Below are 20,916 nucleotides of genomic sequence, written 5' to 3'. Positions count from 1 at the left end.
TTGAGCATTTTGTTTACCACTTTCTTATCTGTAAAATGGGGCTAATAATAGTACAAATGTTTTCAAATAGGAGTAGTGAAAATGTGTATATGAGGACTCTGCATGCAGTTTCTCATCTTTACAGTAACTCAATGAGGTAGATGGTACTAACATCTTAGTTCCCCTGCGTTTTTTAGGGATTAGCTGAGGTAATTATATTAGTTGGTGTTTGACTAAAGTGCCCTATCAAACAGATTCCTCAGATGGAAGTTTATACCTCTCCAGTAACTGCCCACAGCAGGATCTGTGCCACGAGGCCATTCAAGGACCCTGGCAAGTGGGACAGCTCTGTCATCCACTGCATGGGGCTCCCTGTCTGTGCCTGGAGCAGCTGCTCACCCATGATGACAGCTCACTACGGTGAAGAGGGGGCAAATGGGTTTGAGGAGACAGCTCTTAGCTGGCCACCATAATGTATGCAAAAGTCTTATTATTCAGTAAGTTCTCAATAAGTCATGGCTATTATCATTACCTGAGTTCCCATATTGGTGGTCAGGGTTGACTCGTGAAAGCAGCTTACAGGAGGGAAAAGGGTAACAAACCACTGCTTATATAGCAGAAGATGAAGACTGTGTGACTGCAACACAGTACCACATTTTTCTCAGGTATTTGTTCTAATTGGTCTCTATTCTTTATAAACAGAAAGGAAAGTTATTGTGATGATTATTTAGTCCTCTCTTTAAGGGATCCTAGTGAAAGTGTTAAGTAGAGCAGTGGTCCCCAACCTTTTTAGCACCAGGGACTGGTTTTGTGGAAGACATTTTTTCCACAGACCTGGTCCCTAACCTTTTTAGCACCAGGGACTGGTTTCGTGGAAGACATTTTTTCCACAGACCTGTGGTGGGGTCGGGAGGATGGTTTCAGGATGAAACTGTTTCACCTCAGATCATCAGGCATTAGATTCTCATAAGGAGCACTCAACCTAGATCCCTCGCATGCGCAGTTCACAATGGGGTTCACGTTCCTATGAGAATCTAATGCCGCCGCTGATCTGACAGGAGGTGGAGCTTAGGAGGTAATGCTCGCTGGCCGCTGCTCACCTCCTGCTGTGTGGTCCAGTTTCTAACAGGCCATGGACCAGTCTGGTCTATGGCCCGGGGCTTGGGGACCCCTAAAGTAGAGAACCCTGATTACCTCTCATTTCTCATTGGTCATTTCTAGAATAAGGAAGCACTATTCTAGTCACCTTTAAAAGGGGAAAACAGGCCAGGTGCGGTGGTTCATGCCTGTAATCCCAGCACTTTGGGAGGCTGAGGCAAGCAGATCACGAGGTCGGGAGCTCGAGACCAGCCTGGCCAAGATGGTGAAACCCCGTCTCTACTATAAATACAAAAATTAGCCATGCACAGTGGCGGGCGCCTGTAATCCCAGCTACTCGGGAGGCTGAAGCAGGAGAATCGCTTGAACCTAGGGGGTGGAGGTTGCAGTGAGCCAAGATCACGCCACTGCACTCCAGCCTGGGCGACAGAGCGAGACTTCGTCTCAAAACAAAAAACAAAAAACAAAAAAAAAGCTGGGTGCGGTGGCTCACGCCTGTAATCCCAGCACTTTGGGAGGCCGAGGCGGGCAGATCACGAGTTCAGGAGATCGAGACCACCCTGGCTAATGCAGTGAAACCACGTCTCCACTAAAAATACAAAAAAATGAGCCTGGCATGGTGGCGGGGGCCTGTGGTCCCAGCTACTTGGGAGGCGGAGGCAGGAGAATGGCGTGAACCCAGGAGGCAGAGCTTGCAGTGAGCCGAGATTGCGCCACTGCACTCCAGCCCGGGCGACAGAACGAGATTCCGTCTCAAAAAAAAAAAAAAGGGAAAACAGGATACCTGAGAAGAACTGAAATACCATTCCAGGATTTCTCCTGAAACCATATCGTTTCCATAAACTTCACAGCTTAAGCTCCACATGAAAAGAAATTGAGAAGACTGAAATTTAGGCACCTGTGTTGGGAGGATCTGAACCTGGATCCCTGAGTTAGTTGTCCTGGGTTAAGAGGAGAGACGGTTTAAAAGTTTAGAGTTGGAATGTGGAGCCTGTGGCAGACCTTCATCGATGGATAGAGGTAGGGTTTTGTTTTGTTTTGTTTCAGTATATAGAGTTTTTCTGGCTCTTTTTTGACTTCAGTGTGTGAACATCATAACATCTATCATTTATATACAGCTACGGTGTGTCATACAGTGCTTTCCATGTGTTAACTCATTTCATTCCCACAAAGCCCATAGTTTAGATGAGGAAACTGAGGCACAGAAAGGCTAAGGATCTTGCTCATGGTCCCTGGTGGTAAGTAACAGGGCCAAGATCAAACCTTGGCAGTCTGGCTCCAGAGTCCATGCTCTTAGCCATGATGGGCTCCACCAGTTATGCTTTTATATGGAATGGTATAATCTAGGACTGAAAGCAGTTTTCTTCATCCGTCACTCAGATTGCATGGGTCCATTCCCTGGGGCTTCTGGCCGCCCTTGCTTTTCCTCGCCTCTGGGTTTTCTGCCGATTGTGTTTGTGTGATTATTTTTCCATTACTGTGTCATATCTATAAGCCTGTTGTCCTGGTGGACCCCTAGGTTGGGTACATGCATGACACCTCTGAGGGCCAAGAATCTTTGTAAAAGAGAGAGTGATGTGTTAGAATGCTAGACGCCTAAGGAAATGGGGCTTGGTTTTTTTTCAAGAGGTTATTCTTGCAAAAGGGAAAGGGAAATTTGAATTGAAGGAGTGCTTAGGACCTTTCTAGCACATGGAAAGCGTGTTTATGTGAACTAGCATGGCTTGATTGGGGGCCACTTAGTGGTTTATTATTTTGGGGGTATAAAATATGAGAGTGAGAGAGGCAAGAGGTAAGCTTACAGTCATCTCCACGAGTGTTTTTGCAAAGTTTGGGTATCAGAAGATTACTTTGCAGTGCAGAGGGTGGATTGGAGGGGCAGCGAGTGGGGCAAGGGGGCCAGTGAAGACCTAGATAAGAGCCCAGGTGTGAGAGAAAGAGGGTCTGGAGAGTGGGAGTGTGGGCAGGGAGAACCAGACAGTTTTAGCAGGTGGAGTTGATGGGAGCTCTTGGCCCTAAGGCATGAAGGAGAAGTGAATGGGACCACATGCCCCTCCTAGCCCACCCCATGTCCCATGCCCTGGATTTCTAGTTTGTGTGGGTGATGGTAGCCTAAACTCAGAAAGTTACCCTCCAGGCGGGGCAGGCCTAGATATCGAGCTCAGTTTGAGATTGGTTTACCTTGAGTTCCTTGTAGGAATTCCAGGTGGAGACGTCAAGTGGAAGTTGGGTAGATAATCTGTTGCTCAGGGAAAATGCCCCCTTGTCAATAGGGATCAGGTGGCCACCCAGGGCTGCAGTCCAGCTGGCCCAGTATCTTGTGGACAGATTAGGCATGCCTGGCACCTGTTCCAGCTGTGCCTCAGCAGGGGTGTTGCTGAATACTTTTCCCTCTCGCTGGGCGCTGTAGATAGAAAACTTTTAAATTGATATATTACATATATGCAGAAAAGTGTCCACCATAATCTACAGCCTGATGAGTTGTCATACAGTGAACACACCTGTGTTACCCCCACCCAAATCATCTCCTCTTATGCCTTCTCCCAAGCCCTACTCCGTCCCTGTCCCCCAAGCTCACTACTGTCCTTACATCAACGATACTAAATGTTACATAAGTGGGGTAAAAGGTACTTGCCCTTTGGCTTCTTTTGTTCCACACTGTGTTTGTGAGATCCACCCATATTGTGTGTCACAGAGGTTAGTCGATTTTCACAGCTACATAGTATTTAATGGCACAAATATTTCACAGTTCATTCATTTACTGTCAACAGACGTTTAGACTGTGTCCAGGTTGGGCTTTTATGAGTTGCCTTTCTTGCATTTGTCTTTTAGGGTAGGGTTATATTTTGCTTAACGACAGAGATACTTCTGAGAAGTTCATCGTTAGGTGATTTTGTTGTTCTGCAAACATCACAGATTTTATTTACACAAGCCTAGATGGTACAGCCTGCTACACATTTAGGCTCTATGGTATAGCCCACTGCTCCTAGGCTACAAACCTGCACAGCATGTTATTGTACTGAATACTGTAGGCAATTGTAACACAATGGGAAGTATTTGTGTACCTAAACATGGAAAGGGTGTGGTAAAAATATGGTATTAATATTATAATCTTATGGGACCACTGTTGTATATGTGGTTCATCATTGACCGAAACGTCGTTTTGTGGCATGTGGCTCTACCTGTGTATGCATTTCGCTGGGTAGATACCTAGGAGATGCTGTCACAGGCGGTGCATGTGGTCCCCTGCCAGAGAGTTTTGCAAAATGGTTATAACAAATGTCACCCTCACAAGCTGTTTATTGGTTTTTCAGTTGCTCCACAACAATTGTCCAGTATTTTGAATGTCAAACCTTGTACCAGTACATAGTTTAACCAGAAAACTAGATATCCTGGGGCAATGTTTTCATCCGTATCAGCATCTCCTAAGAAGCTTCTTAAGCTTGTAGGGGCCTTGACCCCACCTTAGACCTCCTGAATCACGATTGCTAAGAGGGGGACAGAAAAGACAAATCCTAGCTTCAGAGGCCTGCCAGGGTGGGTGCTGTGTTGGTGTATGTGTGTGTGTGTGTGTGTGTGTGCACAAGAGAAAAAGACACAAAGAGAGAAGGAGAGGGGAAGAGAGAGAGAGAATAGTTCTGGTGATGTGGTGATGACTGTGGGGGTCACTGGCTGAGGAAGAAAAAAACTGAGGCCAGGAAGGTAGAAACAAACTGAAGAAGCTGGTAGGATCTGAAGACTGGACGTCTGAATGGTGCTGGAAATGGGGTCAGTGGGAAGGATGGGGGAAGTAAGAGGGTGGGAGGTCATGCTCAGAACCTGAGCTTTTCAGTGGTGGAGCTGTTCCAGGTAGAGACTAGTTAGGGAACAAACCCAAATGCCTCAGGTAAACTTTAGGCAAGTTAAACATGCCTGCTGTTTGCAGGGGCTGTGTTGTCGTTTGCTGAGTTGAAATTTCAGGGATGGGAGTCAAATAATTATAAATATGTGCACCATACATACATGATTTATGTTCTATTTCCAGTCATATTCATATGGGATTGTTATTATAGGGTGCTCCTTAGGCTCTCAACAAAATTTAGTTTCAAGAGGACCTGATTTTCATGCCCCTTATTGCCATGGTGTCTAGCGGGTAGATGCTGGCCCACCACAAGCCACACTGTAATGATCTGGATGGGGTGATTCTCAGACTAGGAATACTCCTTTAGTTAAAAACTACATGCTACCCTTTCCCTCTGGGATCTCCTAGGAGTATCTACACTTTTATTATACTTTCACCATAATTTCTTTAACCAGTCTCCTGTCAATGGACATTTCAGTTTTCTATGTTTTGCAGTTACAGACACTGCTGAAAATAAAATTTATAAATTAACTTTGGGAGAGTTGATATCTTTGTGATGTTGACTACTGGTTACTTTTAGGGAAGTCAAGTTTTATTATTAACAAGAGCATACAATAACACCCATTAGTGTAATGTCTTTTAGCAAAGCAGAGACACCTAGGTGCTTGATTTTACAAAAAATTAGTACATATGAACTGTTTTCTTAAACAAGATTAATTTCCCACTTTATTTACATCGGCGATTCACTAAGCAAAGATTTTTTTTAGTTTGTCAGCTGGCTCACAAACTCTGATGTATGTTGGGATGATTAAATGAGATAATGAGTGTGAACATGCTTTAAAGTATGATCCAATGTAAGGTGTTAGTATTTATTTATTTTTGAGACAGGGTCTCTCTGTGTTGCCCAGGCTAGAGTGCAGTGGCACGATCTTGGCTCACTGCAACGTATGCTTCCAGGTTCCAGCTATTCTCGTGCCTCAGCCTCCTGAGTAGCTGGGACTACAGTTGCCCGCCACTGCCTGGCTAATTTTTGTATTTATAGTAGAGATGGGGTTTCACCAGGAGTTCAAGGCTGGTCTTGAACTCCTGACCTCAAGTGATCCGCCTCAGCATCCCAAAGTGCTGGGATTATAGGCATGAGCCACTGCGCCCGGCCTAAGATGTTAGTATTATGCACAGTGACCAAGACAATGCTGAATAAGCTGCCATGTACAGTACAGGCAGGAGTGAATAGAGGAGAGTAAAGAGGGGAGAATTGACTTCTGCTGTGTAAGATGAAGCCCATCTACAATCTGTGCAATAGAAGCAGACTGGATGGCACTGTAGGGTCAAGGAGTCTCTTAAGAGAGCCGTTCTTATTGACTGGAAGATGCTTCTTGAGAAAATGCCAGGGAAGGAAGAAACACCTTCTGAATGGACAAGCCTGCTTCCCAAGGGCAGGTGACCCACCAGCCATGCTAGGTGCTCACCCCCATGAGGCCACAGGCAATATAGCAACCCCAAGGCTCTGTGGTGACACGGCAGCCAGTGCAGGGGCTGGGGACGAGGGATTCTGACCTGCAGGTGTGAGGGTCAGCACCACTCATCTTCAAGCCAAGATGTTAGCCTGTGGGGTCTTTTGAGCAAGAGCAACACCGGCCTGTCTTCTCAGCCTACTGTTCCTGCCCAACCCCTCTGTCTAGGATGGACTGAGGCTGATTTGTTTTTTTCTTTTTCTTTTTCTTCTTCTTCTTCTCCTTTTTTTTTTTTTTTTTTTTTGAGACAGAGCCTCACTCGCTTACCCAGGCTAGAGTGCAGTGGTGTGATCTTGGCTCACTGAAACCTCCGCCTCCCAGATTCAAGCAATTCTCCTGTCTCAGCCTCCTGAGTAGCTGAGACTACAGGCACGTGCCACTATGCCTGGCTAGTTTTTGGCATTTTTAGTAGAAACAGGGTTTCACCATGTTGGCCAGGCTTGTCTTGAACTCCCAACCTCAGGTAATCCACCTGCCTTGGCCTCCCAAAGTGTTGGGATTACAGGCATGAGCCAGCATGCCTGGCCTGATTTCTGATCATTTTACTACTGGCAGGGACATATTAATGTTTTTGGAAAAAACAGAGCTAGCTCCCATTAGCCCATCAAGCACTGGGGCTCCAAGCTCTTCTGTTGGCTGCCCATCCCAAAGAGACCCTAAAATAGGAATTAGTGTGTTCTTTCTCATCCTGGAGCTAGAAGAACACTACTTACTTCCTGCCTGCATTTTGCTTTGTAGTTTTCTTTCGTGGACTAGCTAGCTACAAGGGCCAGTGCCATAGATAGAGTTCAGTTTTGAAACTGTGGCCAACATGACCAGCCTGTGGTGTCCTGATAGCCACAAGACTTGAAATTCATTCCATTTAACCTATTATTTATCTACATGAGGTTCTATGAGAAGTGAGGAATGGTGGCTACATGCCAGCCTGGCAGTTATCTGTGAGGACTTGGAGAGGTCACTAGGTTGCGATAGTCTCCAAAGTGGGGTGTGTTCACCAGTGGGCGGTAGAGATGATCCCTTGGACTGCCACCAAAAAACACCCATTTTATATATGAATGTGTGCACAGAAGTCAATATGTACAAATGGAAGTTTATATTTCAATATACATAATATGTTAATTTAGCATTATATGAATATGTGTGTGTATATATGTTCACTTTATATGTCTACATGCACATCTGTGCACACATACACTTTTTAAAATTTAACTGATGGGGGACCCAGGCTAAATTTTTGGATACACTGGCCTATTGAACATCTCTCTTTAGCAGGGTACTGAGTATGAGTCAATTTCAGCACTGTTCATTTTCAGCCCAAGGTATTCTCCAGCATTCTATAGCCACTGCACTACACACTGTGCTGGGTGCTACAGGAGATACTAAAGTGGCTGAACCACAGTTTCTGCTCTGATGAGACTTTAACTCAACCTTTTATAGGACTTCTGTTGTTGGTTTGGTAGAGAAATAGAAAACATTCACCTGGTGTTCTTTAAAAAAATCAACATAAATAACAGAATGGTACTTCAGCTGCATATTGTGTTCATAGAAGAGAAGGAAGAGAAGGAAAAATGGGGACTAGAAAATGCATAAATGAGTGAGAATGGGAAAGGCGGAAGCAAGTAAAAAGACAGGACTGAGAGAAGCTGGCAGTGAAGGATAAAGAGACTGAAAATCGGCATTTAGGTTGGAAGGAAAAAAAACGCGGAGAGAGAGGAGTATGAGAGCAACAGGCTAGACCAGCAGGTCTCAAAACGTGAGAATTCTTGTAGGTCTTTGAAGTCTGCAAGGGCAAAACTTTTTTCTAGCAATACTAAGATATTAGCTGTCTTTTTAAAAACTCTCATTCTCTCATGAAAGTACAGTAGAGTTTTCCAGAGGCTAGATGATGTGTAATAACTCATCAGATTGAATGCAGATATCTATATCTATATCTATATCTATATATCACATTTTCTTTATCCAGTTAACCATTGATGGATTCTTAGGTTGATTCCTTGGCTTTGCAATCGTGAATAGTGCTGTGATAAACAGACAAATGCAGGTGTCTTTTTGATATAATGATTTCTTTTCCTTTGGGGAAATACCCAGTAGTGGGATTGCTGGATCAAATGGTAGTTCTATTTTTAGTTCTTTGAGAAATCTTGATAATGTTTTCCATAGGGGTTGTACTAATTCATATTCCTGCTAACAGTGTATAAATGTTCCCTTTTCTCCACAGCCTCACTAATATCTGTTATTTTTGACTTTTTAATAATAGCTATTCTGAATGGTATGAGATGGTATCTCATTGTGGTTTTAATTTGCATTTCTCTGATGATTAGTAATATTGAGCATTTTTTCCTGTTTGTTGGCTGCTTGTATGTCTTCTTTTGGAAAATGTCTGTTGATGTCCTTTGCCTACTTTTTAATGGTTTTTTTTTTGTATTAATTTGTTTGAGTTCTTTATGGATTCTGGATATTAGCTCTTTGTTGGCTGCATAGTTTGGTTTGCAAATATTTTTCCCATTTTGTAGGTTATGTACTCTATCGATTGTTTCTTTTGCTGTGCAGAAGCTTTTTAGTTGAATTAATTCCCATTTGTCTATTTTTGGTTTTGTTGCGTTCACCCTTGAGGACTTGGTCATAAATTCTTTGCCTAGGCTAATGTCCAGAAGAGTTTTTCTTAAGTTTTCTTCTAGGACTTTTAGAGTGTCAGGTCTTACATTTAGGCCTTTAATTCATCCTTAGTTAATTTTTGTATATGGTGAGAGATAGGGATCCAGTTTCATTCTTCTGCATATAGCTAGCCAGTTTTTCCCAGCACCATTTATTGAATAGAGAGTCCTTTTCCCATTGTTTATTTTTGTTGATTTTGTTGACGATCAGTTGGTTGTCAGTGTGTGGCTCTATTTCTGGATTCTCTATTTTGTTCCATTGGCCTGTGTGTCTATTTGTGTACCAGTTTCATGCTGGTTTGGTTACTATAGCCTTGTAGTATAGTTTGAAGTCAGGTAATGTGATGCCTCTGGCCTTGCTCTTTTTGCTTAGGATTGCTTTGGCTATTTGGGCTCTTCTGTGGTTCCATGTGAATTTCAGAATAGTTTTTTCTAATTCTGTGAAAAATAATGCTGATTCTATAGGAATTGCATTGAATTTGTAGATTGCCTTGGGCACTATGGTCACTTAAATGGTATTGATTCTTCTAATCCATGAGCATGAGATGTTTTTCCATTTTTTGTGTCACTTCTGATTTCTTTCATTAGTGTTTTGTAGTTCTCCTTGTAGAGGTCTTTTACTTCTTTGGTTAAGTGTATTCCTAGGTATTTTGTGTGTTTGTGTGGCTATAATAAATGGGATTGACTTTTTGATTTAGTTTGCAGCTTGAGTGTTGTATAGAAATGCAACTGATTTTTGTACGTTAGTTTTGTTTCTTGAAACTTTACTGAAGTTGTTTATCAAGTCTAGGAGTCTTTTGGAGGAATCTTTAGGATTTTTCTAGGTATAAGATCATGTTATCAGGGAACAGAGATAATTTCACTGTTTTTTTCAGTTTGGATACCTTTTGTTTCTTTCTTTTACCTAATTGCTATGTTTAGGACTTCTAGTACTGTGCTATTTAGGAGCTGTAAGAGTGAAATCCTTGTCTTGTTCTAGTTCTTAAGAGGAATGCATTTTATTTTTCCCCATTCAGTATGATGTTGGCTACGGGTTTGTTATATATGGCTCTTATTATTTTGAGGTATGTTACTTTGATGCCTAGTTTGTTGAGTTTTGTATTTTTATCATGAAGGGATGTTGGATTTTATCAAATGCTTTTTCAGCATCTATTGAGTTGACCTTATGTATTTTGTTTTTAATTTTGTTTACATGGTGAATGACATTAATTGACTTGCATATGTTGAACCATCTTGGCATCCCTAAAATAAAACTCATCTGATTGTGATGGATTATCTTTTTGATGTGCTGTTGGATTCAGTTTGCTAGTATTTTGTTGAGGATTTTTGTATCTATGTTCATCAGAGATATTGGCCTGTAGTTTTCTTTTTTGATGTGTTCTTATCAGATTTTGGTATCACTATGATACTGGTTTCATAGAATTATTTATGGAGGAATTCCTCTTCCTTAATTTTCTGGAATGATTTCAGTAAGATTGGTTCCAGCTCTTTGTACGTCTGATAAAATTCAACTGTGAATCCGTCTGGTCCTGGGCTCTTTTTTTGTCATAATTGTTACATTTTTTTGTTACTGATTCAATTTCATTACTCGTTATTGGTCTGTTCAGAATTTCTATTTCTCTTGAGGGGTTGTATGCTTCCAGAAATTTATTCATGTACTCTGGGTTTTCTAGTGTGTGCACTTAGAGATGTTCATAGTAGTCTCTGATGATCCTTTGTGTTTCTGTGTTATCAGTTGTAATGTTACTTTTATCATTTCTGATTGTGCTTATCTGAATCTTCTCTTTTTCTTTGTTAATCTAGCTAGCCGTCTAACAATTTTGTTTACCTTTTCAAAGAACCAACTTTGTGTTTTGTTGACCCTTTGTATGATTTTTTTGGTTTCAATTTAATTGAGATCAAATCTGCTCTGATCTTTGTTATTATTCTTTTCTTCTGCTAGCTTTGTGTTTGGTTTGTTCTTGATTTTCTAGTTCCTTGAGGTGTGGCATAAATGGTTGTTAATTTGAGATCTGTCTTTTTGATTTAAGCAATTAATGCTATAAACTTTCCTCTTAGCACTGCTTTTGCTGTATCCCAGAGGTTTTGGTATGTTGTGTCTGTTTTCATTCATTTCAAAACATTTTTTTGATTTCTGCCTTGATTTTATGGTTTACCCAAAAGTCATTCAGGAGCAAGTTGTTTAGTTTCCATGTACTTCTGTTGTTTTGAGAGTTCCTCTTGGTATTGATTTCTAATTTTATTCCACTGTGGTCTGGGAAGATCCTAATATGATTTTGACTTTTTTTTTTGCATTTATTGAGACTTGCTTTATGGGCAAGCATATGGTGAATTTTAGAGAATGTTTTATGCACAGATGAGAAAAATGTATATTCTGTGGTTGTTGGGTGGAATGTTCTGTAGGTGTCTCTTAGTCCATTTGGTCAAGTTTATATAATCAAATCGACAGATCAAGCTCAATGATCTGTCATCATTGACAGCTTATTGCTGTCAGTATGGTATTGAAAGTCCCTCACTTTTTTATATGACTGTCTATCTCTTTTTGTAAGTCTAGTAGTATTTGTGTTATAAATCTGGGTGCTCTGATGCTGGGTGCATATGTATTTAGGATAGTTAAATCTTTTTGTTGAATTAGACCCTGTATCATTGGATAATGCTATTCTTTGTCTTTTTTTTTTTTTTTTTTTTTTTTACTGTTGTTACTTTAGAGACTGTTTTATCTGATATAAGAAGAACAACTCCTGCTCCTTTTTGTTTTCCATTTGCATGACATATCTTTTTACCCCCCTTTACTTTAGACTATGGGTATCTTTACATATTAAGTGGTCTCTTGTAGGTAGCAGATGGTTGGGTCTTTTTTAAAAAAATCCATTTTGCTCATCTATATCCTCTAAGTGGAGCATTGAGGTTGTTTACATTTAGGGTTAATAATGATATGAGAAGTTTTGTTCCTGTCAGAGTTTTGTTAGCTAGTTGCTTTGTAGTCTCAATTGTGTAATTGCTTTATGGGATCTGTGAACTTTCTACTTATGTGTGATTTTACGGTGGCAAGTATTGTCCTTTCATTTCCATGGTTATAACTTCTTTAAGCAGTTCTTATAGAACTGGTCAAGTGGTGATTAATTCCCTTAGTGTTTGCTTGTCTGGGAAAGACTTTATTTCTCCTTCTTTTATGAGGCTTATTTGGCAAGATATAAAATTCTTGGGAGGCTTTTTTTTTTTTTCCTTTAAGAAGGCTATAAATAGGCCCCCAATCTGTTCTGGCTTGTAAGATTTCTACTGAGAAGTCTCATTAGTCTGACAGGATTTCTTTTATAGGCGATCTGACACTTCTCTCCAGATGCTTTTAAGATTTTTTTCTTTAGCATTAAACTTGGATAGTATGATGACTATATGCTTTGGTGACATTCATCTTTTATAGTATCTCCCAGATATTCTCTGAATTTCTTGCATCTGAATGTCTACCTCTATAGCAAGATCAGGGAAATTTTCCTGAATTATTCTCTTAAATATAATTGCTTACTTTTTCTTCTTCTCTCTCAGGATTACATATAAGTCATACATTTGGTCCCCTTACATAATTGCATATTTCTCAAAGACTTTATTCATTAAAAAATTCTTTTTTCTTTATTTTTGTTTGACTTGTTTAAATAGAAAGATTGGTCTTCAAGCTCTGAAATTATCTTTTCTGCTTGGTCTAGTCTTTTACTATAGTTAAAGTTTAATATATCTATTTTGTCTTTCATGTCCTAAGTTTTTGGGGGTCGATTTTCAACTTTCTTTTGCATCTCAGTGAGCTTTCTTACAATCCATATTTTGAATTCTTTATCTGTCATTTCAGAATTTTCATTTTAGTTAGGATCCATTGCTAGAGAGCTAGTATGATCCTTTGGAGGTGTCAAAACACTTTGTCTTTTTGTATAGCCGGAGCTTTTATGCTGACTCCTTCTCATCTGAAGGAGCTTGATATAGTTTGGTTCTGTGTCCCACCCAAATCTCATCTTTTAACTCCCATAATTCCCATGTGTTGTGGGAGGGATGTGGTGAGAGATGATTGAAACATGGAGGCAGGTATTTCCCGTGCTGTTCTTGTGACAGTAAATGGGTCTCACAAGATCTGATGGTTTTAAAAATGGGAATTTCTCTGCACAAGCGCTCTCTTTGCCTGTTGCCATCCATATAAGATGTGACTTACTCCTCCTTGCCTTCTGCCATGATTGTGAGGCCTCCCCAGCCTTGTGGAACTGTAAGTCCAATAAACCTCTTTCTTTTGTAAATTGCCCAGTCTCGGTATGTCTTTATCAGCAGCGTGAAAATGGACAAATACAGAGCTGTTGCCTCCTATTTTTGAATTTGCCAACATTTGAATGAGACTTTTAAAGTTTGTATTCTTTTTTCGCTTGAGGGTGTGGCTGTAGTATATATTGTGTAGGATTGTTTGGCTTTGTTTCTGGGTGCTTTCAGGGGGCCAAGGGTCTCTATGGGTTCCTTGGTTATGGATATCATTTGTGTGGTGGCTTTCCCAGATGCTGCTTGTTGCAGTGATGTGTAGGGTGTATGAGCTGACACACTATCTTCTGTAGGGCTAGGAGTGTGGAGGTCTCAGGAAGCTTATCTCATACACTAGCACTGTGCTCTTCTGACAGCAGGTTTTTTGTTTGATGATGCAGTTCAGTCTCTAGTCCAGTAAGTGACACTTGAGGGTAAGAAGAGCTAGCTCACCCTCAGGTCATCCGAAGGTGAGTGGAAGCCCCTTCCTTGATGGGGGTGCTGAGGTCTCAGGGGTAGGGGGCAGCAGGGGGCTGCACCAGCTCCTCATCCTGGGCAGACAAGAACATGATCCACTACCTATCATGCCCCTTTCGCAGCACTCATAACCCTCAGTTCTTATAAACACTGTCCTTTGGCTCCTGGCCACTCCTGAGGTCTGTGAGAAGGCTTCGATTGTGGCTACCACCAAAATGGCCTCGGGTCAGAGCCTCTTTCTCCAGTCCAGAACAGTCAGCTCTGTGGCTTGTCTGTCCTTGCAGGGGCATTGCTACTTTGTGTAGGGAGCGGTAGATGGGCCCTGCCTTTTCTGAAAGCCCAGGTAGTACCACCTCACTTTCAGTGGGGATGCAGCCACTGTGAAAAGTGCTAGAAAGCCTTTCTTCAATTGCACTAATGCCAGCTTCCAGCAGGGAAAGCCTCTGCTGCATCTGCAACAGTGAATGGGTTGAGTAGGAAATAGTCCCCTCTCCATGTCCCTTCCCAGTTACTACTACCGCCCCTTTCAGAGACTGGTCCTGTGCCTGCATTTCCTTTGTCCCAAGGAGCACTTTGGTGGGCTGTGCTCCCTCTAGAAGCAACCTGCACTGAGGGCTAGATTTCTGGGGTTCCTGCAGCTCCCCAGGGTCCTGCTGGTCCCCCATGGTTGCCAAAGTCAGAGTGGTTGTGGGGTATGTTTCTGGGGGATCTGGTGATACAACATCACAAAGGCTGAGGTTGCTTGGGCAGGGCAGTGGCTCAGAACAGGTTCACAACCAGTATGGTGTCCACCATCTCAGTTCAGGCCTGAGGGGAGTGCCAGCACTCCTGCATGAGTTGGTCACCTGGCACTCTATTCTCAGGAAGTTCCCAAATCACCACTGACAGCATTGCCCAGGGTCACGAAGGCAGAGGGGCTGTCCCACAATTTGGTAGTCAGCAGTTTGTTACGGGGATGAAGTGAGAAGGGATGCACCCCTATCCACCCTTTCTGTAAGACTCTGGGCTCCCCAGGGGCCAGTCTGTGCCAGATTCTTGCTGTTTTCCTTTTCTCTGCCCCAGCTTCTTCCTGTGGGCTCCCTGGCAGACCTTGGCTCTCTTTCCTCCTCTCTTTCTCCATTTTAATTTCTAATACATAAAAGGTGATAAATATGATCCACATAAAGAAAGGCCTTTTGGAATCCTCAAAATTTGTAAAAATATAGAGGCTCTTGAGACCAAAAAGTGTGAGAACTGCTGAGCTGAGGGATGGTCAGAAGCATCTTCCAGTGAGAGGGAGCATCAGGATGCAGCGGGGTGGGCAGGTCTGCAAAGGAAGAAGGGCGATGGAGATCACATGTGTCAATGGTGCAATTTGACCTCAGTTTGATCGGACAGGACCTATCACCTACCTCCTATTTTAATGGTTTTATAGGAATGTTGGTGATTGCCTTAACTGATTCTGTTTTCAATATAAATAATTAAGTCACCTGTTGAAAGGTCTGCTATGCCTCTTAATTTCAGGGGTTGGAATTTTGTGGGGTAATCCAAATTTATCTGTTCTATCCTGCTGTCCTGTGGGCATAATTGTCCTTATGAGGCAATTTTTTATTTCAGAAAATATGTCACTGTTGGTTTGAGTCTATAAATTTGGAGACTGTATTTTTTTAAATTTTTAAATAAACTTTTTATTTTTTGATAATTTTAGATTTATGGAAAAGTTACACAGATAGTACAGAGTCCCGATATGACCCTCACCTAGTTTCCCCTATTGTTAACGTCTTACATTACCATATTTGTCAGAACTAACAAACTGATATTAATATGTTACTATTAACTAACTATATACTTCATTTGAATTTCACCAGTTTTTCCAAGTGTCCTCTTCCTGTTCCGGGATCCAGTCCCAGAGCACCACACTGCATTTAATTGTCTATAGCAGTCTCTCAGTCTTTCTTTATTTTTGGTGACCTTGGCAGTCTTTAGGTATATTGGCCAGGTAACCTGTAGATGACCCCCAATCTGGGGTCTTTTTTTAAATTATTAAACTAAGGTTATGGTTTTTGGAAAGACAACAACAGAGTTGAAGTGCCCTTCTCATCAGATCATAGGAGGGATACAGCATATCCACATGATGTCATTGGGGATGTTAATCTTCATCACTTGGTGACTTTAGTGTTTGCAAGTTTCTAGGTTTCCCCACTGTAAAGTTACTATTTTTCCTCTTTTCCTGCTTTGTTCTTTAGAAGCAAGTCACTAAGCCTAGCCCACCCTTTAGGAGTAAATTGCGGGAATTAAACTCTACTTCCTGGAGAGAGGGAATGTCTACAGATAGTAATTGAATTCTAATGTAAGAAAGATTGGTCTCTTCTCCCTCTTTTATTTTTTCATTAATTTATTTATATGAGTATGGTGTATTGTATTTGTCAGGCTTCTCCAGAGAAAGAGAACAAATAGGATACACACACACACACACACACACACACACACACACACATATATATATGAGACTTATTATAGGAATTGGCTTACATGGTTATAAAGGCTGAGAAGTCTCATGACCTACTATCTGCAAGCTGGAGAACTAGGAAAGCTAGTGGTGTAATTCAGTCCCAGACTGAAGGCCTGGTGTAAGTCTTCATCTAATTCCAAAAACCCAAGAACCAGGAGCTCTGATATTTGAGAACCAGAGAATATGGATGTCCCAGCTCATGCAGAGAACAAATTTGCTCTTCCTTCACCTTTTTGTTTTATTCAAGCCCTCAAGTGATTGGATGATGCCCACCTCAATTGGTGAGGGTGATCTCTACTTAGTCTACTGATTCATATGCTAATCTCCTCCAGAGACACTCTCACAGACACACCCAGAAATAATGTTTTGCCACCTATCTGGGCTTCCCTTAACCCAGTCAAGTTAACACATAAAATTAACCACACAGTATGGATTCATGTATATTTATTTTATGCTTTGGGATATACTATGCCATTTATTTTGTTGCTCAAATTGTTTCAGCTTCCACCTGGCTGTAGGGGCCAGCCCTACAGGGTCTGTGGGTTTTTCTCCCCATGTGCGGAGACGAGAGATTGTAGAAATAAAGACACAAGACAAAGAGACAAAAGAAAAGACAGCTGGGCCTGGGGGACCACTACCACCATGACACAGAGACTGGTAGTGGTCCTGAATGTCAGGCTGCACTGTTATTTATTGGATACAAGACAAGGGGGCAGGGTAAGGAGTGTGAGCCATCTCCAATGATAAGTAAGGTCACGTGGGTCACGTGTCCAGTGGACAGGGGGCCCTTCCCTGTTTGGCAGCCGAGGCGGGGAGAGAGAGAGAGAGAGGAGACAGCTTATGCCATTATTTTTGCATATCAGAGACTTTTAATATTTTCACTAATTCTGCTACTGCTATCTAGAAGGCAGAGCCAGGTGTATAGGATGGAACATGAAAGCAGACCAGGAGCGTGACCACTGAAGCACGGCATCACAGGGAGATGGTTAGGCCACCGGATAACTGCGGGCAGGCCTGACTGATGTCAGGCCCTCCACAAGAGGTGGTGGAGTAGAGTCTTCTCTAAACTCCCCTGGGGAAAGGGAGACTCCCTTTCTCGGTCTGCTAAGTAGCAGGTGCTTTTCTTTGGCACTGATGCTACTGCTAGACCATGGTCTGCTTGGTAACGGGCATCTTTCCAGACACTGGCATTACCTCTAGACCAAGGAGCCCTCTGGTGGCCCTGTCCGGGCATAACAGAAGGTTCACACTCTTGTCTTCTGGTCACTTCTCACCATGTCCCTTCAGCTCCTGTCTCTGTATGGCCTGGTTTTTCTTAGGTTACGGTTGTAGAGCTAGGATTATTATAATATTGAAATAAAGAGTAATTACTACAAACTAATGATTGGTGATACTTATATATAATCATGTCTATGATCTATATATATCTAGTATAACTCTTGTTATTTTATATATTTTATTATATGGAACAGCTCGTGCTCAGTCTCTTGCCTCGGCACCTGGGTGGCTTGCCGCCCACAGCTGGCCACTGGGAACTTTTTCAGGTTGCTACTTGGGCCCCTTTCATATGCCCTTATCCTTTTGTTTTTTGAGTATTTCCTTACTTTATGGTATTGTAAGATATTCCAGGCTTATTTTGTATTCTTCTTGTCCTGGCTTTAGAATCAGCCACTTTTTCTGGCTCCTCTCATTGGAGAATGGTATTTAGAAACTAAGATCTGGGCAATGGGTGTGCTTGCTGCTCTTGGGATGTCATTGCTTCTAGGCCTTCTCAGTAGATGGAGCTAAGTAATATATGTATATATACTAACCCATAGATATAAATATGTCTATAATTATTTCTATATTTATCCGTTTGTGTATATGTTAAGATAAACATGATGGAGACCCTTCAAATTTGCTTATGTTCTTTTTCAGCCTATAGACCAGATATAATAATTAGCTTTTCTTCTCTTGCAGATTCCAGAGAGTCCTCTATTTCATATGTGCCTTCCAGAACATCTCTTGTGGTATTCACTACTTGGCTTCTGTGTTCATGGGAGTCACCCCTCATCATGTCTGCAGGCCCCCAGGCAATGTGAGTCAGGTCGTTTTCCACAATCACTCTAATTGGAGTTTGGAGGACACCGGGGCCCTGTTGTCTTCAGGCCAGAAAGATTATGTTACGGTGCAGTTGCAGAATGGTGAGATCTGGGAGCTCTCAAGGTGTAGCAGGAACAAGAGGGAGAACACATCGAGTTTGGGCTATGAATACACTGGCAGTAAGAAAGAGTTTCCTTGTGTGGATGGCTACATATATGACCAGAACACATGGAAAAGCACTGCGGTGACCCAGTGGAACCTGGTCTGTGACCGAAAATGGCTTGCAATGCTGATCCAGCCCCTATTTATGTTTGGAGTCCTACTGGGATCGGTGACTTTTGGCTACTTTTCTGACAGGTAAAATCAAATATTTAGGATTGTTGTATCAGTGTAGGGTTTATTTTCCTATCTGGTTTTCTTGGGACACAAGGAATTATGTTTAAAACTTGTCATTTTTATACTTCCTATCTAAATACCTACCTCTTTGCTGATCCATTATTTAGGGATGTATAATGATAAGGATAGGCTCTGAAGACAGTATACCTGGATCCAAATCCTGGTTCTACCACTTATTGACTGTGGACCCCAGGCAAATTGCCTAACTTACCTGTGTTTCAGAATCTTTGTCTATAGGCTGGTGATAAAAAATAAGATCACTTACTTCAAAGGATTATTGCAAAATTAATACAGAAAAAAAGTACCCTGGACATATAATCACTCAATAGATACGGTTTATTACTTTGAATATTTTCTTCTCTTTAAATAGACTTGCTTTTTAATAGGAGTAGCCTGATCCTAAGCAGTATATCTGTAAAATTATGGGCTTGATATAACAGCCCCTTTTAGTCTTTTTGTGCTGCTGTAACAAAATACCACAGACTGGGTAATTAACAAGCAATAGAAATTTATTTCCCATAGTTCTGGCGGCTGGGAAGCCCAAGATAAGGTGCCAGCAGGATTGCTGACTGGGAAGGCTGTTGTTTGCTTTCAAGATGGTGCCTTATTGCTGCATCCTTTGGATGGGATAAATGCAGTGTCCTCACATGGAAGAAGGGATGGAAGGGCAGGAGAGTGCTCCCTTCAACCTTGAGCCCTTTTCTAAGGGTGCTAAGGGCTCTGCTGTCATGACTTTATCACCTCCCAAGGCCATCCCTCTTAATACTGTTGCACTGGAGATTAAGTTTCAACATGAATTTTGGATGGAATACTATCATTCAAAGCATAACCTGGCCATATATTTTTAAAAATTTACATTAAAATGAATATGTAATTCTTAAAATAAAGCAAAGTTTATCTCTGTATGAACATGGACCATACCAAAGCACAGAGATGAACTTATTTGGTCTCCATAGTTGTGGATTTTACAGGCATATGGTGGGCACTGAGGACCTAAAGACAATAGCTTAGATCAGAAATCCCTGCCCTTGAGGTATACCAGTTTAATGGGGCTGATAAACATGTCAAAAGAAAAATTATAGGGCTTTGTTATGGGCAGGGCCATACCTCTCATAGTATGTCAAAGGTGCTAGGTATTAGTGTTTTCATTCAGCAAGCTGTTATACAAATTATCACTTGGGGCTTTTCTGTTGAAATGTGTTCACTGCTTGACTCTTGAAACTCAAAATATTTGCAACTACTTGTATGAAATGTACTAAAATACATTTGCTGTATGACAAAAACGGGATATAAATAATGCTTATAACACAGTCAGAGTACAAAATATGTTAACTGAAAATAAATTTAGTTCCTTTGTCTGAACTTGGTATAGTTATATAGACATATATTGAACACTTACAGTCACTTTGATAGATGCAGAGATGTGTGTGTACATATATATATAAAATATATAAATAAAAAATATATTAGTGAAATTATATATATATTTCACTAATTATATGTACATATAATATAAATATATTATATGTATATAATATATATATTATATACATATAATATATATTATATGTATATAATATATATATTATATGTATATAATATATATATTATATGTATATAATATATATATTATATGTATATAATATATATATTATATGTACATATAATATATATATTATATACATATAATATATATAATATATAATATATATAAATATATTATATGTACATATAATATATAATTATATATTATATGTACATATAATATATAATTATATATTATATGTACATATAATATATAAATATATATTATATTTATATATTATATTTACATACATATATAAATATACATATACATAATACATATACATATACATAAATAAAAATATATATATTATATGTACATATAATATATATAAAAATATATTATATGTACATATAATATATAAATATATATAATATGTACATATATAAATATATATAGTATGTACATATTATATATAAGTATATATAATATGTACATATAATATATAAATACATATAATATGTATTTATATATTATATGTACATATAATATATATTATATGTACATATTATATAAATATATATTATATA

The 20,916-nt window shown here is 40.4% G+C and overlaps 1 protein-coding gene across 16 annotated transcripts in view; it reads left to right on the top strand.

The window, feature by feature from the left end:
* Positions 1-20,916, top strand: part of SLC22A16 (solute carrier family 22 member 16) — a 73,254-nt gene that overhangs the window by 22,450 nt on the left and 29,888 nt on the right. For 11 of the 16 annotated variants that reach the window (XR_010158139.1, XR_010158140.1, XR_010158142.1 and 8 more), the window contains exon 2: positions 18,283-18,762. Coding sequence is in view for 12 of the 16 variants with exons in the window: in XM_016956148.3 (XP_016811637.1) it covers positions 18,283-18,762 (480 nt within the window). In the remaining 4 variants the exon portion in view is untranslated. Of the gene's footprint in view, positions 1-1,829; positions 2,098-18,282; positions 18,763-20,916 lie in introns of those variants that run through there. The other 5 variants (XR_010158141.1, XM_063813352.1, XM_063813356.1 and 2 more) reach the window with 2 other exon arrangements.

Source organism: Pan troglodytes, chromosome 5, assembly GCF_028858775.2.
Source record: "Pan troglodytes isolate AG18354 chromosome 5, NHGRI_mPanTro3-v2.0_pri, whole genome shotgun sequence".
Lineage (NCBI taxonomy): Eukaryota > Metazoa > Chordata > Mammalia > Primates > Hominidae > Pan > Pan troglodytes.
Note: the sequence above shows the minus strand (reverse complement) of the source record. Positions and strands in the feature narration are given on the sequence as shown.